General features: G+C 36.6%; 1 protein-coding gene across 5 annotated transcripts in view; it reads right to left on the bottom strand.

Annotated features, from left to right (window-relative positions):
* ZCCHC7 (zinc finger CCHC-type containing 7) overlaps positions 1 to 27,676 on the bottom strand; it is a 248,461-nt gene that overhangs the window by 168,844 nt on the left and 51,941 nt on the right. Inside the window, exon 2 of one of the 5 annotated variants that reach the window (XM_049710811.1) lies at positions 23,738 to 23,795. The exons of the other annotated variants lie outside the window; for them this stretch is intronic. Coding sequence (XP_049566768.1) covers positions 23,738 to 23,795 — 58 coding nt within the window. The remainder of the gene's footprint in view (positions 1 to 23,737; positions 23,796 to 27,676) is intronic. 5 annotated transcript variants of the gene reach the window in all.

The raw sequence follows: 27,676 nt of genomic DNA, 5'->3' as shown, positions 1-27,676 counted from the left end.
ACAAAGTGGCGAGAGATCATGATAAAGAACAGCACCACCTGGGGCATGTTTTCATTGGCCTCTTAATGTACTGCAGGAAACAGAACCCCAAAAAGAGAATGTGGGTGGGGAGGAGGGAGTGAGGCCAATGTGACAGCAACAGGAAGCAATAGAAAATGAGCCCAGTGGGTGGACAGCTATAGGATACAGGTGGTAAGCAGGAAGTTTCAGACTACTCTAAGCACATGATAGGCAAAAAAAGAATTTCATAAAGCAAGGAAAATATAACAAACACACCAAGGGGAAATCATTAACTAATTCAATGTAAAAAAAATGGCTGAACATGGGTCTTTTCTTCACCCTATCACTTGTTCTAATAACCCACGCTCGGGTTTTATTCAGTGCTTTCTCATTTATCTTTCAAATTTACTTCCTTTCTCCCTACTCCCTGAGATACTGTGCTAGACATTACAGAGTATGCAAACCTTGAGCTGGCTCTGCCATCGGGAGCTCCCAATTAAACGGAGGAGTCAGATAAATACAAATTACTTAAAATATGCCTTTTGTGAGCACCCCAATTGAAAGTACAGTTGGCCCTCCGTATCTATAGGTTCCATATCCTCAGACATGGAGGGCCAACTATGAGGCCTGTGCATCCACAGATTTTGGTATCCATGGTGGGTCCTGGAACCGTCCCTTGCAGATAGGTACCAAGACTGCAATCGTTCCTGCAACTGAATGCTTTCTCTCCTATGGCTCCCATCACTTTCTACCTTGTACAGCTATCCTTTTTAAACTATAAACTCTTTAAGGATCAGGATTTCTCTTTTCTGACTAGTTTTTGTACTCAACCAAATCTAGCACAATGTCTTATACATAATGTGTGTTCAACAGTGCTGTGATTTCTAACTTGGAATGTGAGGGCCTCATGAGGAAGACAGTATCTGGCAAGAACTTAAAAGATGAGAAAGACTAAAATAGACAGATATGGGGGCACGCTATACTGCAAAAAAGGAGCATAAAGTAGGCTGAGAAGAAGAAATAATAGCAAGTTAATTCTGTGACAGGGCGGTAGCCAAGAAGAAAGAGAAAATGAGACTGGCTAAGACGTAGAACGGAAAAAGGAAGACAGAAACCACTAGGCTGATACTCTGGGTTAGACATAAAATGCAATTACAGTTAAAACTTTTTTAAGACATTCAAATTTGCAACTTAGAAAGATCAGTGTTGCTGTAACACTATGGGAGAAAAGAAAATGAAATGATTCAATCTGTGGAAGATTCACCAAAGAAGTGGTGTTTGAGCTAGGTCTCATAGAATGACTAGAAGCTCCTTCAAGGAAAGGTTCTTCAGGAAAATGAAATTAAATGAGACATAGTATGATAACATAAAAGGGCAGAACAGATTCTGGGACTAGTGAGAAGTCCAGAGTGGCTGGAGAACAGAATATTCAGAGGAAGGAGATATAAAACTTGAAAGACAGACTAAGGCTATATTATGAAGGACACTATAGTTTCTTATTTGATTACACACTTAATAATTTTCAGGGAGGAAAACCCCCATATTGCCTACAGAGTCATAACATCAAGTAATGGGTGATTCAACAATTATTCCTGTTCACATATTCAATGAGACACTGCCTAGAGTAGATAAAGTCTATACAACCCTACTTCAGAACATTTGGCTGCTATGCCAAAGAGACAACCAGTTCTATTTGTCAAGATGCCAGATCTCACAGATCAGATTCCTAGAAATTTTCTGAACAAAACAGCAAATCCAGACTAGTGTAATTGTCATTCTGACTTTCCAAACACAGAAGACTACTGGGTGGGAAATACAGCCATTCATTTATGAGATGAATTGTTTTATATCGCTAGAGCAAGTCACGTTAACAGTGGATTCTTTTGGGTATTGCACACTTAATGACAATAATACATCTCTGAATTCATGATATTGGGAGGAGTGCTATTTTTGTTTCATGAAAATGTTCACTGTGTCTTTCTTCCCAAGCCATACTCCATCACTCATCACAGGTTAGCATCAAATCAAGTGTTTTAAATGACAACACTTTCAATAATGTGAACTTTGTTCTTGTTATACTTTACTATAACTTCCTGTGTCTTTGACATATTCAAGAAGTGAAACGCATGCATAGCATGTTTATATTATTCTCTCCTTAGCAAAAGCTCACAGACAATGTCAGGTCTGGAGAGATAAGAGCCGCTTCCAGGACATGAATTCTCATGAGGATTAGGCAACCACCATCTGGGGCTCTAGAGTTTATCTGTAGCAGCTGCCTTCAAAGTATCACACTAGAAGGGACAAAAAAAAGTCTAATTCTAAAGTGTTTAACAACTTGCTCCACCTTGGCTTTGACTGCTGTTCTGGATTGCTGTTTTTCCTCCTTTATAAGAATAAAATAAAACAGAGTGACCCCCTCTTAACAAAACACTATCAATTTAAAACAGTGTTATGTACTCAAATAACAAGCACATCGTGCACTTACATTTTCTTAACTAACATGTTACACTACTTAGCAATATGAATTTTAATAATTATCCAGTCATTTTGATAATTACTCAACAATTACCTAATATCATTAATAAGAGCTTAATCCTTCTCTTTAATTTCTACTTAGACAAGAAGGTTACAGATTTTAACTATTTAACAATATCCCAGATTATTTGGGGAGGATTTTTGATGTTGTCAAATGGCATTAAAATAATAACACTAAATTTTATTACACAGAAGCTAAGTATCTATAAATCAAATATTTATATAAAATAGGGAGCTCAGGGGCTTACCCTGGTGGCGCAGTGGTTGAGAGTCCGCCTGCTGATGCAGGGGACACGGGTTCGTGTCCCGGTCCGGGAAGATCCCACATGCCGCGGAGTGGCTGGGCCTGTGAGCCATGGCCGCTGGGCCTGCGTGTCCGGAGCCTGTGCTCCGCAACGGGAGAGGCCACAACAGTGAGAGGCCCGCGTACCGCAAAAAAAAAAAAAAAAAAAAAAAATAGGGAGCTCAAAAACGAACACACTAGGAAAAAAGTTAATCTTAAATACTCAGTTTTAAATAGTAACCTGCTAAAACTGATTAATATATTTAACTTTTATAGTGCTAAAACTGGTCATAATGAAACAAAGAGCTAAATATCAAAGAAAAACATAATGGGAAATATAAAACAAAATATTTTCTATAAGGTATGAGTTCTCTTCTAATAAGTCTCAAAATCATTGCACCACTAAAAATATGCCAATTTCTTAAAATTAAGTCCCCTTTCCATCAAACACTCTTTTACCTGCTATAGAATCATAAGTTACATTTGTTTTCTGTTTGTTTGTTTTTTAATTTATTTGTTTTTATTTTTGGCTGTGTTGTATCTTCATTGCTGTGCGCGGGCTTTCTCTAGTTGCGGCGAGCAGGGGCTACTCTTCATTGCGGTGCGCAGGCTTCTCATTGTGGTGGCTTCTCCTGTTGCAGAGCACAGGTTCTAGGCGTGTGGGCTTCAGTAGTTGTGGCACGTGGGCTCAGTAGTTGTGGCTTGCATGCTCTAGAGCACAGGCTCAGTAGTTGTGGCGCACGGGCTTAGTTGCTCCACAGCATGTGGGATCTTCCCGGACCAGGGCTTGAACCCATGTCCCCTGCATTGGCAGGCGGGTTCTTAACCACTGTACCACCAGGGAAGTCCCTCTAGTCCTGTTTCTTGAAGTACCTTGATAATTTCTTCATTTAAATCAAACATGGTATCTCAAATTCAACACATCTAAAACTAAACTCACAATCTTATGTCTAAACTGGCTCTTCCTCCCAAATTCTCTATTTCTGTCAGTGGTAGAATCATTTTAAAAATCACCCAAACTTACAACCTCAAAACTCTCTTTTAGTCCTCTCTTCAACAATCCTTTTAACAAGTTATCAAGCCCTGCTGACTCTTATTTCAAAATTATTTTGGCAATCTTTTATTTATCTTCAATACTGCCACTACAACCTAGTATAAACTACCCCTCAAATTTAGGAGTAAACTAATGGTTTTGTAGGTAGTGTCTCTCCTATCTAATTCTCATACACATCACCACCACTTCTCTGTGTTTAAAATGTCATTCCTTTTCCTCCACAGTCAAAGTCTCTCTATACCAGATTCTCCAGAATTCAAACTCAGTTGTTTCTTTCTCCATGCAACATTCCATATTTGCCCCATAATAAAGTCATCTTCCCACTTGCTGAACTACTACATTAGACACAAAATATACTGATTTGCATGATCACAAGTATTACTTCTTGGCGGCATTTTTCATATATCTTAAGGAGGTGGGAAGAGAATAAACAAAAGAACTATATTATATGTTTTTCTGCAGTGCCTATAGTGGCTTATAAAATAATAGATATTTGTTCACTCAATTTTTCAACAAAACCTTGCAGCCATTTAGGTGTGCAATGCAGTGTGCTTTATATGGGTTTTGCCTTTATAAAAGACACTAGAATCCAAGAAATCTGAGTTCTAGTTCTGCAATACCTAAGTGAGAATAGGCAGTGACAAAGATCCAATGACATATAAAGATAGCCTTTGGATACAGAATCTGTATATATAATAACTGTTTGTAATATAATATTAGGTATTCTTTTATAAGTGGGGTTTTTCTCTTAAATTCCTTGTATTTGTTAGAGATTCGATTTGTTACTCAAGCTGTGGATTTATGGGATTTACATCCTTAAAACCAATTTCAGCATAATTTCACACAGAAGCCTTCCTAAAGTTAACCAGAACAACATCCAAAATAAATCTTCCCTTTGAGAAGAATGCTCCATGAAGATAATGAATACATTATTTAAACTTAAAGATGATGTCTGTGCAAACCCAAGTTCCACCCAATCCTCTAAATGCCTCTAGAGTCTATATTAATTTAACCCCCCACATTATTACTTTTTCAGATGTGTTTCCTGAGTACCATTACTCCAAATATCAATAGTTTAATTCTGTATACCAAATCCCGTTTGCACCCAGCTTGCTTCTCTACCTGTATGATCTAAGATTCTTGAGTGGCAAGGCTCATTCTATTTAACTCTACGCTACCCTACTGCTTTACTATGCAGCCCCTAAAGTCTCTCATTGGACCTCTGTATTATCTCCTAAATCACGGTAGAATCAGGTATTCCAATCTGGGTTCTAACCATCATCCAATTTTCTATTAAAAATACTAACCCATGGGCTTCCCTGGTGGCGCAGTGGTTGAGAGTCCGCCTGCCGATGCAGGGGACGCGGGTTCATGCCCCAGTCCGGGAAGATCCCACATGCCGCGGAGCGGCTGGGCCCGTGAGCCATGGCCGCTAAGCCTGCGCGTCCGGAGCCTGTGCTCCGCAACGGGAGAGGCCATAACAGGGAGAGGCCATAACAGTGAGAGGCCCGCGTACCGAAAAAAAAAAAAAAAAAAAAAAATACTAACCCAACAAAATGAGAGTAAGATTCTCCTTAATATTCTCCTCTATATTCAAATGCCACCATGGTACAAGTGATAAATACAGATAAAGTAGCACTGGTCCAATTTTTAGAGCATGTCCTCAATATACCCACACTCATGTAATACTACGTACAAAATCAATCAGAGTACTTAATTTGTGGTGTAGGCAAGCAAAGTGCCAGAAGTTCAAAGAGTAGTATCAATGCCTGAGTATGGTTCTGAGAATCATAATGAAGAGCAGAAAGGGGCTAGGCATTCGTTTCAATCTTGCAGTTTGAAGATGAGGAAAATAAGGTCACAGAGCTCACACAGGAAAAGCTACAATGGAGGATATGAGATTTCAGGTAAACTGATAGATTTGGACTAAGAAGGAGGGAGAAGGAGATTCCTGAGGGCAGAGAAAAGTAAAAGGATAGAAGCAATTTGATTTAATAAACATTCATGGGAACAAAGAATTAATACCTATATGTAGCAGTACCTATGTGCAGGTGCTGTGTTAAGTGCATTTCACAGGTTCTCATTCACTCCTAATGAATAACCTTTGTACTATAATCTCCATTTTTTACAGCAGAGAAACTTTGAGGCTCACAGTGTCAAAAGTGAAAGAGACCCCTGGTCTACCTGAATCCAAAGTCCATATACTTTCTACATTCTGTCTGCCATAATATATTTTTACACCTATTTTTTAATACAATACTCAGTATTTCTTTCATCTTTAAAACTTTCTTAAGCTGCCTTTGGCTCCTTAGGAAATAATTCAACTCTCATGCCTTAACACTATCATTCTTCTAAAGTGGCGCTATTAAAAATAAGTAGAAGCTACCAACCCAAGATAAGTTAATTTTGATACTTCTGACACAGATTTACATGAAACTACCACTCTCTTTTTAAGAATAGATTGGTTTTATCATCACACTGTCACCCATTTACTGGGTTTCACTCCTAGCTAATACTGCTTCTATCAATACAAACTAAAATGTATCCTTAAATTGTCATAAATAAATATATGTCCTCCAAAAAAAAAAGAAATCCAGAATGACATGCTTAGGAAACATCTGGCACCAAAAGGCACTGAGTTACCTAGGTAGGTGCCTCTCTGGCAAACATATAGTTATTCAGATGAGTGCCTCTTATGAAACAACTCATCCATGGGCCCATCCTCAGCAAAGAATAAAGTACTTATCTTCTACTTTACCATAAAAGCTGTGCATATACCTACGAAGGAAAAAAAGGGCACCTTAACAGGAGTAAAGAAAAGAACAGCAGAACTGGGGAGTAGGAAGGAGGAGAAAATTATTTTGGGTGGCTAGGGAGTTGGAGATAGAGGTGTTGGCGGTATTTCATTTGTACCAGGAATTTGTAAACTAGGCTTTGAAAACCAGAGACTGCTTAAATATACATTCTGTTCCTTGGTCTGTACCTAAGAGAACAAGATAAATGCATAATACAGATTCTAAAGTTTAGGCTGATCCTAAGAATATAGCTGAACATTCTTAAATGTCATTTACGAACATGTCTGAGCATCTGATTCACAAATGGCTTGAAAGGTAAGAAGGCTACTAAAAGGCTGAGACAAGAGAAAGGAACATTCTGCACAGGGAGAAAAGCAGGAAGAAGCGATGAAGCTCGAAAACAAGAAAATCTGGGGAAACAATGAGTGCTTTGGTTGATGATGCGGAAACAAGAAAGTCTTGAATGCCAGTGTAAGGAACAGGAAAATCAGTAGTGTGTGAGATGGATTTACATCATGGAGAAACTGAGCAAAAAGAGTGCAAAAGTTAAGCCAACAACCCTTACTAAGTGCTGTGTGCCAGGCATTTTGCTATGTATATGCCAAAGAAACAAAGATTTCTGGCAATCCCTGTATTCAAGAATTCAAAGTCTAGTGAGACTAATATGCATAATCACATTATGTAACTATCATAAAATTTTGATACAACAGCAATATGCATCAAGCGCTAAAGATTAATATAAAAATAATTATTTGGTATGTATGACTGGAAATGATCTCACAAAGGAGATACACTGGAGCCATGCCTTGAAAGATAAATACAATTTCCTCACGCAGAGACAGGAAGACAGTCAGAGAATTAACTAGGGCCTTATTTGGAGAGATACAGTGAGATTGGAAGGAAAGAAACAGATGCTAAGTTAACAGTAAATTATGCATTCTTAAAAAAAGGAAATGAGTAAGAACCAGCAATTCTGTTCCTAGGTATTTACTCAAGAGAATTAAAAGATAAGTCTGTGGAAAACCTGTACACAAATGTTCACAGCAGGATTATTCCTAATAGCCAAAAAATAAAAAAACCCAAATGTCCATCATCTGATGAATGGTTAAACAAAATGTGGTATACATACAATAAAATATTATTCAGCCATAAAAAGGCATTAAGTTCTTATGTGGAATCTAGAAAAATGGTATAGATGATCTTATTTGCAAAGCAGAAATACAGACATAGAGAATAAATGTATGGATACCAAGGGGGAAAGCGGTGGGGTGGGAGGAACTGGGAGACTGGGGTTGACACATATGTTGATACTACGTATAAAATAGACAACTGGGGCTTCCCTGGTGGCGCAGCGGTTGAGAGTCCGCCTGCCGATGCAGGGGACGCGGGTTCGTGCCCCGGTCCGGGAAGATCCCACATGCCGCGGAGCAGCTGGGCCCGTGAGCCATGGCCGCTGAGCCTGTGCGTCCAGAGCCTGTGCTCCGCAACGGGAGAGGCCACAACAGTGAGAGGCCCGCATACCAAAAAAAAAAAAAAAAAAAGAATTAAAATAGACAACTGATGGGAACATACCAGTATGGCACAGGGAACTCTACCTAATGCACAGTGGTAACCTAAATGGGAGGGAAGTCTAAAAGGGAGGGGATATCTGTATATGTATGGCTGATTGATTCATTTTGTTGTGCAGTGGAGGCTAACACAGCATTGTAAAGCAACCATACTCCAATAATAATTAAATAAAAAAACGGCATTAAGTTCTGATACATGCTATTGAAACATGGATGAACCTTGAAAACATTATGTTAAGTCAAAGAAACCAGTCTCAAAGAACCACATATTATATAAATCTATTTATATGAAATGTCCAGAACAGGCAAATCTATAGACACATAAAGTAGATTAGCAGTTGCCTTGGGCTGAAAGTTTTGGGCATACTCGTGGAGTGATGCTAACGGGCATGGATTCCTTTTTGGAGTGATGAAAATGTCCTAATATTAATTACGGTGATGTTTGCACAACTCTGTGAATAGGCTAAAAACCACTGAATTGTACACTTTAAATGGATGAATTATATCTCAATAATTCTGTTATTTTAAAAAACTCTACTGCAGAGTGTAAAAAGGTTCAGTACCACTCCCTACACATACACACTCACACACATAGGGCTAATTCTTTGAGTGAAGCTTATAAAGAGGTTTGGTGGTAAGCTAAACAAGCCTTAACTTACTGCTTTGAATGTTTGGACTGAAACCAGAAATTATTTCTTTTTCTTAGAATATATCCATCCATCCATCTCAGTACAGTTCAACTCTGTACTAGCATATAGTGAATGCTCCATAAATATCTGTTAACTGGTAGTACCTATAAAATGCTGTATGAAACAAGGGAAAAATCCAACAACATAAATAGATAGGCTGCAATAAGCAGACAGTTTTTTTAAATAGTAATTAGATTTTTCTTCAGTCTAACAGGTCTTGGCAGACTACAGTACAGGTGCATATATGCAGGTAGCTTATATCAGTCAGGAAGTTCCCTTTTACCTAATCATTTAAACTGACAATCTAAAAAAATGTTTGATTGAATATATGGAATAATTATTCTTCTGAGATGGAAATATGACTTTCCCAACACCATTTTTTGGCCTGCTAGATATCAAAATGCAGAAAATTTTTCTATTTTAAGAGAATAATTACAGTTGATAAGGTAATTTTATTACAATGTGCGATTGACATAGTACAAAAGTGTAATAGTAACCATCAGAAATTTTTGAAGTTACAAGTCCTTTCTGAAGCCATCCCACTTATTATTTATCAAGCCACTTTTTCTGTTAGAATGTATTTTTCTGACTTTAAAATCCTTTTTTTTTTAAATTTGGGCAATACAAAGACGTAGCTTTCAATTCATTGTTAAACAAAATAAGAACTGTGAATTGAAAAACAATTTCACTTTCATTGAAATCAATTCTATGGCTCATTATTCAAAAGCATATGTTCATCAATACAAATAAACCTTCATTTCTAAAAGTTTCTATTTGAGGCTAAAATCCTAAAATAGCCCCTAAGTTGCACCACAATTCAGCTGCTAAGGAAAAGCTAAGTAATGCTTCCCATGACTAAATGGATTAATTCTTTAGCACAAACACAATTACTGTTCTCCACACTGTTCCATTGAACATCTAAATAAGCATCCCAAAGCTTATTTCATTCAAAGAAAAGATCCAGACCAAAGAATAATCCCAATGTATGAAGTTTACATTTTGTGTAAAGTTTTTTTAAAAAGGGAAAAATCCATAAGTGGTAATCAGGAAAAGAAATGAGTCATTTTAGACAGGTGTAGGGGATGACATCTATTGACTAGCAGATATCTTTGTTGAAGTAGTGCTGTGCAGATTCCAGTAGATGTCTTTTTCTCAAACTAATTTTTCTTACTTAGTTCCTGAATCTAGACTTTTCCACAGTTGACACACACATTAGTGGTGAAAAGAATAATTCTTTGAAAATAGTCTGTTACATGCAAAGAGATATACATTGCATCTGATTCCTTTTCTTGTCTAAAATTCTTCAACTTCAACCATGTATGAAGAATGCTCTCTTACGGCCATGCTTTTTAAACATTTTATTCTCCAATATATTTTTAAATTTCAAAAATATACACCTGACCTAGTGGTGGGGTCAGGGAATGGGGAATCTGGAAAATAGCTCAACATGTAGCTGTACTGGAATAATGCTCTATGAAATAACAGTTATTAATTTCAGACCAGGATTCTCTGACAATGACAAGTCATCTGATTACGGGATGCGCTGCCTTTTTAATATTTGTTGTTACTGAGATGTTTATACAGGGACTAGGTGACCATCTCCACTGTGGTGAAGAAAGAAAGAACACCTATATGAGGGAGTTTGGACTAGAAAACCTGTAGTTTCTTCTTTTTTGGTAGGGTTTCTTCTGACTGTTAAGACTGGTCATTCAATTTCCACTCCTTTTTATCTACAGCTGTGAAATTATAGCTGTTTTTCCACCTGCTTAATGTCTCTTGGGAGATGTCGGTTGTCAAATTACTGTTGCAACATCAGTTGCTAAGAGAATTTTTAGCTCTTCATGACACTAAAGTATTATTTACTATTAGGTGTCTTTCTACAGCTCTGCCCCAAAGGGCTTTCACTAACAATGCAAATGTATTTTCACAAGATCAAACTATTTAGCTCTGGTCTCCTAATGAAGGCTGAATGAATGGCAGGGCTTCCTTGCATTACTAGACTGCCGCAAGTGGAGAGGTAGAGCAGTCTGTATAAGCTTTATGTCACAGAGTTTCTTCTTCCTTAGGGCAGAAATGAAAATAAAATGTTGAATTCCTACCCAGTTTTGTTGGTGTTTGGGTTCGTCAACAGAGGGTTTAACAGCCTGAATCTCACCTTTAGCAACTGCAGGTATAATCCAATTAATTTAAATGGCTATTAATGCCCTATGGAATTCTAATTAGCCAGGGGAGCGCAGAGGCAGACAGCACGGGGTCGGGGGAGAGGGAGAGATATTTTCCCAGAGTTTAAACTCTTAGAGAAGCACCCCTATATAGGTCCCATCCACCCCTTTTAGCAGTAGGACTGGAGGTGGGGGTGCCTGAATAAATACAGTAATGAAAACATGCAAGGAGGACAGAAAATTAAAGAAAGATGAGAAGAAAAAGAGGAAATGCGGGGAGAAGAGAAAGAACTGTAAGAAAGAAAAATTTTCAACACACTTTCAAAAAAATGCACTGGGGGCTTCCTTGATGGTTCAGTGGTTAAGAATCCACCTACCAAGGCAGGGGACACGGGTTTGAGCCCTGGTCCGGGAAGATCCCACATGTCGCAGAGCAACTAAGCCTGTGCGCCACAACTACTGAGCCTGCGCTCTAGAGCCTGAAAGCCACAACTACTGAAGCCCGTCCACATAGAGCCCGTGCTCCACAACAAGGGAAGCTACCGCAATGAGAAGCCCACGCACGGCAATGAAGAGAGTAGACCCCGCTTGCTGCAACTAGAGAAAGCCCGCACACAGCAATGAACACTCAATGCAGCCAAAAATAAATAAATAAAATAAATACATTTATTTTTTAAAAAATGCACTGGTGATAAAAAAGCAAAACCTACTGCACTTCTAATAAGTACGAAAAACAAAAAATAAGCTTGCTGGAAAATATCTGTTAGATGTTTGGACTGGAATCTTACTTATGACAAATTGGAGAGTAAAAATAAGTAAAATTACTTTTTACATGGGAAAAGATTTAGTTATCATACTTCCTGCAAAGCAAAAATTCCAAGGGTTTCCAGTGCCCAAAATGTTTTTCTAAATCTGCCCATTTAATGTACTCATAAATAGGCTAGTTTCCTCATGTGGGTTCTAACACAGGCATTCTGTTTTTTTTTTCAATGTTCAATGGAGTTCTCCAGAAGTCTCCCCAATTTTTTATTATAGGTGCAATAAATTCATGGTAATACACACTTCAAAAATTATGAGCAAAGACTCAAAAGCAATAACCTCAAATTCTACGTAGACTAGAATACACTAATATATATACAGAGAGTTTATGATCACCTAAAATATATATCCTGCAAGAAAAAAACCTATTCTGCCAATAAGTGTATAAAACAATCACAGGACTTAGAGGATTACAGATTCTAATTACATATTTCTAAAATAAAGGTGATGACAAAAGTTAATTCATTTATAAGCAAACTACTTATTTTCATCATCTCTGTAATGGTAATAATGCTACCTACCTGGAATGGATGATAAGAGAATTAAATTACATGATGTGTAAAGCACCTAGTCCCATACCTCACATTAATAATATATCAAAATTAATAAATTTTATTAAAATTTTCTGTCACAAATCATTACCAAATTTGGTTTTATGTCTACTGTTAATCATATGTATATAAATATATATATATTTTTTAACATTTTAAGTGTACAATTTATTGGCATTAAGTACAATCACACTGCTGTGCATCCAATACCATACCATTTCCAAAACTTTTTCATCATCCCAGACTGAACTCTGAGATTAAACAGTAACTCCCTATTCCTCTCCCCAGCATGCTCCCCAATCTCTGGTAACCACTATTCTGTGTTCTGTCTCTTCCTCATTTTTTGAATTTCATTTTATATTAGACCATAGTTGAGTTACAATGTTGTATTAGTTTTAGGTGTACAGCAAAGTGATTTAGTTATACATATACATATATATATGTATACATATATCCATTCTTTTTCAGATTCTTTTCCCATATAATTACAGAATATTGAGTAGAGTTCTCTGTGCTCTACAGTAGGTCCTTGTTGCTTATCTATTTTATATATAGTAGTGTGTAAATATTAATCCTAAACTCCAAATTTATCCCATCCCCCCAACCTTTCCCCTTTGGTAACCGTAAGTTTATTTTGGAAGTCTCTGAGTCTGTTTCTATTTTATAAATAAGTTGATTTGTATCATCTTTCTAATTCCACATATAAGTGATATCATATGATATGTCTTTCTCTGTCTGACTTGATTTAGTATGATAATCGTATTAACACATGCATTCTTAAACAACATGCGGCATGAAATCAGAGTTAAGAGAAACCTATCCCCTAGAGTTCCAAGAGCTAAACCTTTTGCTGATTTCAATAACGTATCAGGAGTTCCAGACCCAGATAAGATGGAATAAGCACACTCTACCCAGTCTTTCCCACTGAACGCAGGTATAAAACTTGGGACATCTATTAAGGACTATTTAAGGACTCTGAAGAGCAAACATTAGCAGGTAGATTGAGGAAGATCAGAATTTGAATTATCACCAAACTAGTGGTAAGTTTACCATCTTTCCCCCTTTGTTATCCTCTGGCCTAGATTCAACACAGTGGAAACTTCCAACGGGTACTTAGGCAGAAAGAGGGAACTCCAGGCCAAGCCCTTTACTAGTAGCTTGAGCAGGAAAGGAGTCTCTTAACACTCAGAGTAGAAGAAATTCCCCAGGTTTGTGTTCTTTACAACATTCTCTTGTACCCCAGCCCCCAAGTAATCTTGAGATGGTGAAAGAGGAAGTTACAGCAGCAGCAATGGGTCCTGGAGTCTAAACTCTGAGGAAGGAAACCTTCCTCTTCGAGAGGATGGCATAAATTCCATGCTTACTTTTTTCTCTGTCTTCCAGCTACTTGGCCCCAGTTCAGCAGAAAGGAATTAAGCAAATTCCCAACTCTATGGCTAGAGGACCAAAAAGGGGAGGCTCAGGTAATCAAAAAGTATCAGGGAACGGTAAAGAGGGAGAAGCTCAGGAAAGCGATCCCATAAAGCTGTTTATCAGCTTCTGGACTCACTCCTAAACTGTGCATGCATGGAGCTGATGCTAAAATTGCATACCATAGACTCTGAGAACTTAAATATGGGACAGACAACCACCCAGTTTATAGACTGGCCACTGTTTGGCACACTTGCAGGATAGATCCAAATAGCATTGCAGAGGTTTTGTACAAAGAACTGACATTAGAACCACAATCCACAGGAGGCTGGTTAGAACTTGCATCCTGAACTCAACCAGACTGATTGCCTATTAAAGCAAAAAATGTCAACATTCACCATAGGATTTAAACAAGACACAGTCTCATAATGTAATACTTCAATTGTCAAGGATATAGTCCAAAATAACTTGACACATGAAGAGCCAGGAAAACCTCACTTTATGAGAAAAGATAATTAACAGATATCAACACTGAAATAACACAGATGGATTTATCTGACAAAAACTAAGAGGTTACTATGCAAATGTGCAAGTAAGAGCAAACACTCTTAAAATGAGTGGAAAGATGGAAAATCTCTTCAAAGAAATAAAAGACATAAAGATACAAAAGGAAAAATCTTAAACAAAAACAAAAATTAAAATCCCATTGGACAGGTTTAATGGCTGAATAAATATGATAGAGGAAATAGCCAGTGACCATGAAGATAGATTAATAGAGAATATCCATTCTGAACAAAGAGACAAAATTTTAAAAGGTCAAAAACTTCAGAGACTTATGTGGCAGTAACAAGAGATCTACATGCAGAAATTAAAATTTTGAGGAAATAATGGCTGAAAACCCAAGTTTTCAGCTTTACTTGTATTACTTACAGCGGAACAAAATTGAAATGACTGAGAATTTCTCATCAGAAACCACAGGGACCAGAAGGAAATGGAATGACATTTTTAAGCACTGACAGAAAAGAACTGTAAACCCAGAATTCTATATTCAGGGAAAATATCCTTTAGGAATGAAGCTGAAATTTAGATATTCTCAGATGAAGGAAAACTAAGAGAATACATTACCAGCAGATCTGCTCTAAAAGAACTGCTAAGGGAAATTCTTCAGAGAGAATATGACACCAGAATGAAACTTGAACATTAAGAAAGAGAGATGAGCAACAGAAATGGTAATAGTTGTTCTCCTCGAGATCTTTAAAATATGTTTGAAAACAGAAAGCAAAAGTATAAGGTGTCTGATGGGGTTTTCAATGTCTGTAGATATAATATATAAGACAAAAACTATATCAAACAACCCCAACTCAAAAGAGGGCAAAAGGATTATAAAACTACTACTTGCATCTTTTAAAGAAGAGCAACTGTGTGAAAAATCTAATTTCCATAGAGCTTTAAAAGCACAGACATCTTCCTCATTTCTTTCCATTGATCCTCTCTTCTCCCAAAGTAGAAACATGAGAAGAGTTTCTCTGCCCTTTTAGGAGTTTACAATCTAAACTATTCAAATCCAACAAAAAAGAAATTATAAACAATAGGATTAAAACAAATTTTAAAAATGAGCAATTATTTAAAGGCTCAAATAAAATACACATTTTATGTCAGTAAAATATCAATGTGTTTATTGTACAAAAAGAAAAAAGCCAAAGAAGGTTCACTGGGCCATTATTTTTGCTTGTCTTATTTTAGAATGGCAAGCTATTCCTGACAAAAAACACACTCACCTTTTGTAAGTCAGAGTTCCTTTTGAGTGTCAAATTGGAGAAAAGAGATTGCTCCATTTTATAAATCCCTGTTAGGTTACTAAGGAGGTGCAAATTCAGATACACAGAAACAAATACTTTGAAGAAATGCCAAAATCATCCCCCATGTATTAATTAAAGCCTAACCTTAGAAATAAATCATTTCATCTTTAATTCATCTTGTTAGTTCTTAAAGATTTTATTCTTGGCCTGCAGGAAAAAATGATTTTGGTAATATTCTAAGAGTATAAATTTTGTTTACTTCTAAGTAAAATTCATGATATTCTGTAATTCTAATACATTCTTAAAATGTAGGCAAACTTCAGTTACTGCCAACTGTCCTTGATGTGTCTGTAACACCCTAAAGATTAAACAGTATAATGTCATAAATCCTATTACAGTATATAATCTCTAAATTACATTCAAGGGGATAAAAATATACCGCATACTAATGAACTTTACATTTTCATGACACCCTTTATACTGAATGTGCGAATCTAGTTCCTTTGGATAAAAGTTTATGAAAATCCATCTCTCATAGCTATTAAATGAAATATATTCTGCTTATCTCTGGAATCAGTTACTTTGAAAATGATGTCAACCCTGGAAGTGGATTAACTTCTCCCACTTCTCCTACCCCAAATTTCAAGATTTATTTATGTGTTATCTACAAGAGGTGGGATAGGAAGACAAAATTAAAGGAGTAAACACCTAAAAATAAACAATATTAAACTAAACATATATCATACAATAAGTTTAGAACACGTGTAATACCCTGAAAAAAATGACAGTAAAGTAAGGTTAACAAAAAAGATTCCTCCCCACCGAAAAATCCCACCATGAAAGGGCAAGAGCTCATTTTTCTGAGCAATAAGGGTGAGAAATAAAACAACCTCCTAAATATTATTAGGTATGTCAGAAAAAAATATGCAACAGATTTACTGCATAATATGAGATGTTAAGCAAATTCAATGAAATTTTGAAAAATGAGAAACAAGGAATAATGGACACTTATTCCTGGAAGCGCACTGAATAATGTCCCTCTCAAAAAAGATATGTCCAAGTTGTAACCCCCCCTACTACCTGTGAATGTGACCTTATTTGAAAATATGGTCTTTCCAGATACAATTTAAGATCTTGAGATGAGATTATTCTGGATTTAGAATGCCTTTAAGCCAATGACTGGTGACCTTATAAGAGAAAGGAGAGTGAAATTTGAGACCACAGATAGGTAGAAGCAAGCCTTGTGAAGACAAAAACAGAGGCTGGAATGAAGCATCTACAAGACAAGGAATATCAAGGATTTTCGGCAGCCACCAGAAGCTAGAAGAGAGGCATGAAAAGGATTCTCTAAAGCCTGCAGAAGCAACTGACCCTGCAGACACCTTGATTTCAGCCTCTAAAACATTAATTCTGGAACAGGAAAAAAAAAACATTTCAGCCTTTGAGACTGAAGAATGCTTGGTGCATCCTAGAAACAGAAAGGAGACCAGTTTGGCTAAAGCTGAACAAAACAGAAAAACAGCGGCAGGTTAAGGTTAGGTGAGATAGATGTGATGGAGTGCCACTGGACTTGAGGGTGAGTCATGAAAGTCCTGGTAGAACAAAGTAAGGATTCTGAATTTCACGGTGTGAGGTCCATTGGAAGGTTTTGAGCAAAGAAGTCACATGACCTAACTAAAAGGGTCTCTGTGACTGCTTTATGGAGAGTAGAATGTAAGAGGGCAAGAATATCAGTGAAAGAACAGCTGGAAGGCTATGCAATATTCCATCAAGAGATCATACCCAACTAGGACAGTTATAGAAGTGATGAGAAGTCAGATTCTAGATATACCCCAGAACTAACTGCTTTTACTGATGGACTGAATGTGAGAGAAGGAAGACAGAGATTACTTCAGTGTTTTTTTGCAACTGGAAAAATGGAGCTCCCATTTGCTGAGGTGAAAAGTTACAGGGGCTGAGGAGAGAAGAGGGAAGCCAAATCAAGACTTCAGATCTGATTTCTTGGGATGTTTATTAAATATGGAAGAGTGTCAATTATACATCAGTAAAGCTGGAGGAAAACAAAAAAGAAAGGTCAGAGGAAATAGTCTAGCCTTCACAAGAGAGCTATAGGAATTAAATGAGATCTTGTAGGAAATGACTATAGAACAGAAGACGCCTGAAGGCCAAGCCCTGGGGCCTACAAAGTTTAAAGGTCATAAGATAGTAACAATAGCTAACATATTACACTATGCACCAAATACTGTTCTCAAAGCTTTACCACGTCTATTTAATCCTCATAACAAGCCTCCATTTTACAGGTCACGAAACTGAAGCACAACAGGGTGGGGTGATTTGACCAAGGTCTACGTAATAAGCAGCAGAACCAAGATTTATAAAGACAAATTAACTTTAAACCCCTAACTCTTAAGCATTACCCACACTGTATGTCCTACAGAAAGGATAAACTGACCAATGAATCCTTGGTATGGCCAGTGAGGTAGGGGAACCAAGACAGGAGGCATCCTTGAAGCCAAGGGAAAAAATGTCAACTACTGATGATTAATCCAAAAGGAGGAATGAGAATGGACCATAGGATCTGACAAGGTGGAAGTCATTGGGAACACAATATCATCACCACCATAAACCGATACTCTTTTATACTATTTAAAATTTTATGAAGTATTTATAAAAGATCACCTAATCTAAAGAATATACCCACTTCACCAACCAGTTTAAGACCCTTTATGTATAGATCACTTTACCTCAATTTTTATCAAGTTTATCACCTTCTATTACTTCTCTTAAGTCCCTCATGATGGAAATTTTTGTCTAGATATATTTATTCATAATTAACTCTTTGCTCGAATTTTTAAGTCAAAGATTTATTTATTTAACATCCAATGGCAATAGCAAACAATAAAATCAGCAAAAAACATATATAAGATGGCTGCTTCCTTAGGTTCTGGCATACCAAAAATAGCATGAGAACTCCCCTCTCCATCCATTACTACTTTAATGGACCTCAATAACTACTGATGATCTAATACCAGACCCAATACTTTTACATGCTAAAAAGTCATTTCAATAGGCATTCAAGAAAGTATAATTTCATTCATAAAAAACTCCTCAACTTGGTCTCAGCTCTTCCAATTCTGAAATGAACGCTTAGGCTTTAGTTTATTTCCTTAAGGTAGACTTTCAGTAGACCTAACAGGTCTCCTGTCCAAGGTCATTCCATTTAATGTAACGTAAGAAACCCACAAAACAACCCCAGATATTTATCAGCCCAAGAATCAGATGTTTGTAAACGCAGTGTGTACAAATTACCCCTTTAGCAAACCAGATACATACACCACTGCAATGGATTATACAATTTTAAACAAGTCTGGATATACCATCGTGATTTAAATATAATGTTAAATCTAACTGCCTTGTTAAGACTACTGATACTATTTCCCTTCTAATTCCAAGTAAAAAAGAAAAGAATTCTAGAAAGAGAGGTGTCAGGGGATTCAGGATGAGTAAGCAACCAGGAGAGCAGAAACAAAATCCTGCCAAGCCCTACCAGTAAAAAATGGAACACTTCTTGGCTCTCCCAGCTCTGGCATATTTTTTAAAATGCTTGTTCTCTTGATGAAAGTCAATAATGGGAATCTGGAAAACTGCCATTAAAGACTGAATAAAACAGGAAACAACTTACTTTACCAGTGATCCAAAACACTGTCTGAATCTTTAGATGACACAGGCTAAGTAGATTCCTAGATTTATCAATTAACAGTTAACATTATTACACATATTAAGTTGCTACATAATAAGATCTGACACAAAAGCATTCAACAAGTGTTAGCTGAACTGATATAAAGATAGAAGGCTTCTGAAATTTACAAAATAACATGCACAATACAAGTATAATGAATTCTGCTGAAAGACTCCTTTGAATATCTATTCCTGTAGTAACAAAACACATCTGGAATAACACAATAAAAGCCCAATACCTAACCAACACTCGGCAGGGAAAGATGAGAGGCTCAAGGCAAGAGAAAGAATTAGGCTTGAATTTACAAAACTACCAGAGATTGAAGAGGGAGCCTAAGAGTAGAAGGCAACACAGCATTGTTGTTAAGTGTGTGAGCTCTGGAGCAAGACTGCTTGGGTTGAAATCCTAAGTCTCGCATTTACTTAGTGACATTACTTTACCTCTTTAGACCTATTTCTTCATCTATAAATGAGATGATACTAATAGTACTAATTCATTGGGTTGTTGAGATGATACTAACAGTACTAATTCATTGTGTTGTTGTGAGGATGAACTGAGTTAATATATGTAAAGTGTTCAGAAAAGTACAATAAATAATTTACTATTAGTACTGAAATTGTACTCATACTTGCCTAGTAACCTGAAACAAACCAATGTTGGGTTGAACAATATAAAACTGTTATATTTGTAAATCAAAACACTTTGAATATAGACAATTTTTAATGATTCAATTGAATATAAAAGAAAGAGCTGCTAAATCAAGTTGCTAAGAATGCCAGTGGACAAAATAGAAACAGGCTCACAGACACAGAGATGAGACTTGTGATAGCCGTGGGGAAGGAGAGAAAGGGACTGGGAGTTTGGGGTTGGTAGATGCAAACTGCTACATTTAGAATGGATAAACAACAAGGTCCTTCTACATAGCACAGGGAACTATATCCAATCTCCTGGGATAAACCACAATGGAAAAGAATATTAAAAAAAAGAATGTCTACATGTGTATAACTGAGTCACTTTGCTGCACAGCAGAGATTGGCACAGCACTGTAAATCAACTACACTTCAATTAAAAAAAAAAAAAAAAGAATGCCAGTGGGACCCAAGCCCTGAAGAGCTAGAGTCAACCCAGCAATGTACTTACACAGAAGCTCTAAAATGTACCTGAAGGAAAAGGATTTCTGTAGCAGGTTGAAAACAAACCACATTTCAAATAATAAAGCATACAATTCAGTATGACTAACCTCTAAGGCAACCAATATTTTACAGTGGATTGATTTTGAAAACTGAACTAGTGTTTTCTATTCAAGTATCTACTCTCTCTCCTCTGAGTCGCAAAATGAATGTTCTCACAATTTCAATGGTACTATTATTTAATAATTTTTTAAATGCCTAATTTAAAAAAAAATAAATTAAAAAAAATGCCTAGGGCTTCCCTGGTGGCGCAGTGGTTGAGAGTCTTCCTGCCAATGCAGGGGACACGGGTTCGTGCCCCGGTCCGGGAAGAACCCACGTGCTGCGGAGCGGCTGGGCCCGTGAGCCATGACCGCGGAGCCTGTGCTCCGCAACTGGAGGGGCCACGTCAGTGAGAGGCCCGCGTACCGCAAAAAAAAAAAAAAAAAAAAAAAAAAAGAAAGCCTCATTTTGATCACATGAACATTTTACAAAGCTAATGCTGATTTATGAGATTCTTAATGCAAAAATTGCTAAGGAAAGTTTTTAGTCACCATAATGTATTATGAGAATATATTTGTGGTTCATAAATATCTACAGTGATTTTAATATAAAATTGCTCTTATTTTCCTAAATATTTCCAGCAGGATGTTTCTACTATTTAACATACTATCTACAATCTACCTTAAAGGCTGTCAATCTCTCAAACTGAAACAAGTACACTAAAACCTCAAAGAATGACAGCACAATTTTAAGACAGCCAGTCTTCTAATTCCAGAACATCTTCCATAAACTCCATTCCCATTAAAGTCACTCCCCATCCCCATCTCCTCCCAACCCCTGGCAACTATTAATTTACTTTCTATCTCTATTAATTTGCCTATTTTGGACATTTCATATAAATGGAATCATAGAATATGTAGCCTTCTGTGTCTAGCTTCTTGCACTTAGCACGTTTTGGAGGTTTATGCATTTTGTATTATTTATCAGTACTTTGTGCCTCTTTATGGCTGAATAATATTTCATTCTAAGAATATACTGTATTTTATTTCTCCATTAATCAACTGATGGACATCTGGGTTATTTCCATGTCTTGCCTATTATGAATAAAGCTGCTATGAATGTTCTTTGTCATTTCACCCCCTTTTAAGATGCATAACAAAGTTTTAAATTTTAAAGCAAATGACAGAGGCACTACTAGCACAACTCTTTGAAGACCCTAAAGACCTTGATACAATTTCAACTAACAGCATATTCTTCTTTAGGTATAGACTCTGCTCTTCATTAAATATCATCCAAACAAGTGAAACCGAAAAAACCTCATCTATGTTTTGCAAATAGATAGGAAGTACAAAGAAAGCTACAGCATAAAACATTCTAAGTTTCTTACGTTGACTTTATCTAGTTTTTTAAAAACCGACACAGCCCACATTTAACTTAAATATTTAAACAAGATTAATTTGTTACAATGATAAAATTACAAATTTGTAATTCAAGAATATACCAAATATATATGCTTACATTTAAGTATCTACATTTTTACACTTTGAACTGTTCTCCTAAAGCACTATGGCAAAAATTTCTGCTAAATATCCAGGATTATTCTGATGGATTTGAAAAAATTCAACCCGCAAATATTTACTTTTTGCAAATAAAACAACCAAATCATCCAAGATGTCTGAAAACTAACTGGAGGTTAAAATGTACCCTATATGTTTGGGAGCAAAGACTAATTTTCTTGATTATTTGATTTAAAACATTTTGATATAAACCTCAAATATCTACTTGAAAAATATAGTTTTTATTTAAATCATATATAATGTGGCCAAGAACCCCTAATGTTACAACTGAAACAAGAGCTTCCAATATATCAATTCAGTAACTTTCATGCCAATATTTTTGTTTGCTTTATGACAAAGGACAACAAAAGTTATCAAAACAATGCAAAATTATTCTTCTACAAAATATGTGACATGTTCAGAATACTCTACCAAAATAAATACAGTACTCAAAAAAAAAGAAAGTATTTTTTGAGATTATGGAACTATAACAATTTCTTAAAAATATTGTTTTTACTCTATGCTAAATACCACTGAATTGTAGTGCTGTTTTACTAGTGTTAGAATTTTTTTACATCTATTTTTTTAAATAAATTTTACTTAGTAAAATTTTAGAGGATATTTATAGAAGTCTGAATTTTAAAATCTACTTTCTAATAAGCTCCTATACGGAAGTTTTCATTGAAAAAAAAAGAGCGAGAAAGAGAGACAAACTAGCATTCCACAATTTCTTTTGCTATAATTTTTAACTACATATTTAAACCAATTAAATACAGTTTGTTAGATTTGTAGACTATCAAATATACCATGGGCCTAATATTTAATTCAAAGTCAATAAATATTTATTGAGTGGTCTGATACATGCTTAACACTATGCTAAGCACTGAGAAAAAATAACCATTTTGGTTTTTTTTCCTATCTTTCTCCCTCCTTATCTGTTTGGCCTACACATTTAATCACTTGATGAAAGATGCCAGCAGGAGAGTACCACCTACCCTCATTTACTACACACTTGACTTAAAATTATACTCAGAGTCTCTAAACTCAGAATTCAAATAAATACTAACTATGAAAAAGAATTCACAGGAATCTGTTTTTCTGCAGGGCGCTCATCATTGAGGGGTAAAATTTTTCTCGTATGCATCATGAAGGAAGATCCTTTTTCCATGTTGTTGGCAAAACTGTCAATCATGTTGATGAGCAGCAAATAAATGAATGCCCAATGATGGGATTCTGTATTATCCTTAAAAAAGAAATCCATCAACTAAACATCAACAGGTAAATGTTTATACTCGACAGCCATCAATTTCAACTATCCATGCAAAAAGACAGGTGAGCTGGACTGGTAAACCTCGAAATTAGAGAAGTATTAATCGTCTGCTTCCAGCCAATATAAACAGATGTTATTTTTAAACAGGGAAAATCATCTCTTCCACTGAAATTTATTTGCAGCAGATAATGTTCTGTTACATTTTTAATCAAGCAGATGAAGTTACATTTAAATTGAAAATCTGCTTCACTCAACTAATCAGGCAAGTAAAATTCAGAGATGATTGAATGGCATTACACTGCACACTATTACGGCAGGTAAATTGGGAAATTTACCTGTCACACCACACAGCGTATTGTTCAGCCACTGCATCTGCAACTTAGAAGCAAAGCGCTAAGACAAAAAGGGAAAGGCATGTTAAACAGATTTATAAACCCATCATATTTTATGAAAACATTATTAAGGCTGTCAGCAAAATAAATAAATAAATAAATAAATGTTTTTAAAAAGGAAAAAATACACAGCACCTCTCAGGGAATCAATGAAGATTTACATGGGTATGCTTATCTGTTTCATGTAAATAGCATGCCTGGTTATTTTGAAAATCAAGATACATCCCAGGCTAAGGGAAAAAAGCAAACATTACATCATAGCAAAAGGCAAAGAAACAATGACAATCGTATTCTTGATATTATGTGGTCAAACATAAGGGAAATAAAACACTTTATCAAGAAGTAGATAAAACAAGCAACATTATGTTGCTTTGCAAAATGACCATGACTTCACTTATCAGTACAGATCATTAAATTCATATACAACAAAAACATCACATTTTTTAAAACTGTCGGGCTTCCCTGGTGGCGCAGTGGTTGAGAGTCCGCCTGTCGATGCAGAGGACACGGGTTCGTGCCCCGGTCTGGGAAGATCCCACATGCCACGGAGCGGCTGGGCCCGTGAGCCATGGCCGCTGAGCCTGCGCGTCCGGAGCCTGTGCTCCGCAGCGGGAGAGGCCACAACAGTGAGAGGCCCACGTACCACAAAAAAAACCCAAAACTGTCAATTCACCCTACTTAAAAAAGCCCAGTCCATTTGAGTCACTTGTAGTTCCCTATACAACTGTAATGTTAACAACCAAAAAGAAAAAAAGAAAAAAACGAATGGCGATTTCAGTTGTTTGAAACCTAAAATTTACTTTCACTGCTTAGTATTTGTAAACTCATATACTTTTGTTACAACAGCTGAACTTATAACATTTATTGTGATTTATTCCAACAAAACATACCAATACCAAGTTACATCTTTTATAATTTAGTTTCATCCTCATAACCTTTGAGATACAGTTGGCCCTCCTATCCACAGGAGATTGGTTCCAGGACCCCCAAAAGATACCAAAATCCATGGATGCTCAAGTTCCTTACATAAAATGACACAGTACAGTCAGCCCTCTGTATCCGTGCATTCTGCTTCCATACATTCAACCAACAGCAGACTGGAGAGTTTACTATATAGAGGCTCTCGTGCCACCATTGTTCCTTTCACTTTTCCTTTCTTCCTTTTCTCTATACTTTACTTTTTCCTCTTTCCTCCTTCCTTCTTTCAGGTTTACCTTCCCTTTCTTTTCTCCCTTCCTTTTCCCCTTTCTTCTTTTCCTTTTTTGGGGAGGAAGGGAGGGAAGGGGGGAGGAGCAGAAACAGTACATAACACTGGAATGTGCTCTAAATTATAAAGACATGATATTACTGTTCTACTCAATACAGTGTGAATGTTCCCTGATTTTCCATTAGGGGTAATGGATTTGGACTGACATGTCCATGCCCTGCCATGGGGTTAATAAAGCTAGCTAGAAATCACCAGCATGGTATCTTAACTACCAAAGCAACACTTTCAATAAATTACTGGTTAGTGTTAGAACAGTTTAAGGTTTACAGAAAAACTGCAAAGACAGTACAGAGTTCCTACATGCCCTCACCCAGTTTCCCTTTATTAGTAATATCCTACACATTAGTATGGTACACTTATAAGAATTAATGAAATAATATTGACTCATTATTAACTAAGATCCATACCGTTTTCAGAATTCTTTACTTTTTCCTTGTTTATTTGTTCTAGGATCCCATCCAGGACAACATATTACATTTAGTTGTCATGTCCCCTGAGGCTCCTCTTGGCTGTGACAGTTTCTCAGACTTTCCTTCTTTTTGATGACCATGGCAGCTTTGAGGAGTACAGATCAGGCATTTTGTAAAGTGTCCCACAATTGGGATCTGTATGTTTTTCTCATGGTTAGGCTGCAGTTATGGGTTTTTGGGAGGAAGACCACAGAGATAAAGTAACATTCTCATCACGACTGTCTCAAGTGTAAATGCTATCAACATGACTTATCATTGATGATGACAGTGTTGACTACCTGTCTTACCGTGTTTTGATTTAGCCATAGCCTTCACAAAAACTGCATTCTCATTTTTCTCAGCTCCCTAATGATATACTGCTATTCTTCATTGTTGAAGGTGACCATTTTAATAGCTACTATCCTTGGGTGTGACTCATAGGAGAAAAAAAAATTTTTTAATCCAGCTGTGCTTCTCATACTGCACAAAGATTAGTCTTTGAGTCACCACAGTGATTTTTCCAAGTCTGTACATATCTCTGACCTGACTCTTTGCTTTCAAAGTTGGTCCAAAACAGAGGTTCTCAATTTGAGCTAACCATCAGAATCAAACATGCAGGAGCTTTTTAAATGCTGTTGCCCAGGTCCCAATTTAATCAGAATTCCTGGGCATCAGTAGTTATTTTTAAACTCTCCAGATTATCCTAATAGGGTGGAGAACCATTGATCTCCACCTTAGCTCTACACAGGCCTTAGCTCTACATAGACTGTGGCAGTGCAAGCTATGTGTCTTCCCAGTTATAGCATTCATAGCTATGCTATACTGTTTGAGGTTTACAGTTCTTATGTCTCTTCGGTTCTTCCTGTAAATGGCTTTGGCTTAAAAGAACTCTATAATTCAGGGACACTGCAATGTTTAAATAATAATAGATTAAACATAGTCAGAGGCAGAAGGCAGTGACCGACTTTTAGAAGCATTGCTGATGAAAAATATGCATATTCCAAGGTGAAGACTACGAAAGGATGAATACTAAACCACCAACATCAAAACGTTTTATATTCCCCAAAACACAGCAATAGACTATTGTTCAAAACTTGGTGCTCATTTTTGCACCGAAGCAACAATCTATGGGGTGGCAGAGTTCTCAGGCTAACTTAGTAAAAGTGTATTTAACCCTTAAGGCTAAAGAAATGTTCATCTGAAGAATGTGAAACTGCCACATTCAACCATCAATTTCACATGATTCAACATAATACTCTGTATTTTCAATAAAAGACAGAAAAATAGTGATTACAACAATAGTATTTAAACAAAACTAAGAAAATTATTTTTTTAATTTGTTTAATATTAAATACTAACACTTGGTGGAAAGGCTGGCCAGATCATATGGTCTGCAAGACAGACAATTCCGTTTACCCGTAATGAAAGGGACAAAACAGTTTTGTGGGAGATGGGGTCACAGGGAGAGACGAACTCCTACGAGTGAGGCCAAACTAGCAGAGGCAGAAGGCGTAATTGGGAATCACAGAAAATGAAAGCTAGAGCTGTAAAACAAAACAAATGAACAAAAGTCCTGAGTTCAGAGATGCAATTTCAAGTCAGATAAGGTTTATACATATGTTTTTACATACTTAAGGAGAAGTAAGAACTTTAAAGAGTAAGGAAACATATTCCCGTGGTGGGATGATAAGAAAAACAGACTGCATCAGGTGCCCTGACTATATCCAGTAAACCGCAGAATCAGGTGTTCTTTTTTTTTTTTTTTAAACTGAAATACAGTTGATGTACACCATGTAAGATACAGGTGCACGACACAGCAATTCACAACTTTCAAGGGCTATACTCCATTTACAGTCATTACAAAACACTGGCTACATTCCCTGTGGGCACAATACATCCCCCCACAGCCTATTTTAAGCAACGTTTATACTTCTTAACTCCCCACCCGCATACTGCCCCTGTCCCCTCCCCAGAATCAGGTATTCTTAAGACTGTTATATTAACTTTCACGAAAGTTGTTTTCGTAGGCAGTGAATACCCTGAGCCCTTCAATACTGTCATAAACAAGGATTAGATAGGGAAGAACACATTCTCTCCCTCCTTTTTTCATGAAGGGTACCATCAGCTGTTAGAAGTGACATAAGAACCAAGCTAAATATGAATATC

The sequence above is a fragment of the Orcinus orca genome, chromosome 6 (assembly GCF_937001465.1).
Source record: "Orcinus orca chromosome 6, mOrcOrc1.1, whole genome shotgun sequence".
Classification (NCBI taxonomy): domain Eukaryota; kingdom Metazoa; phylum Chordata; class Mammalia; order Artiodactyla; family Delphinidae; genus Orcinus; species Orcinus orca.
This window is presented reverse-complemented; position numbering and strand designations above follow the sequence as displayed.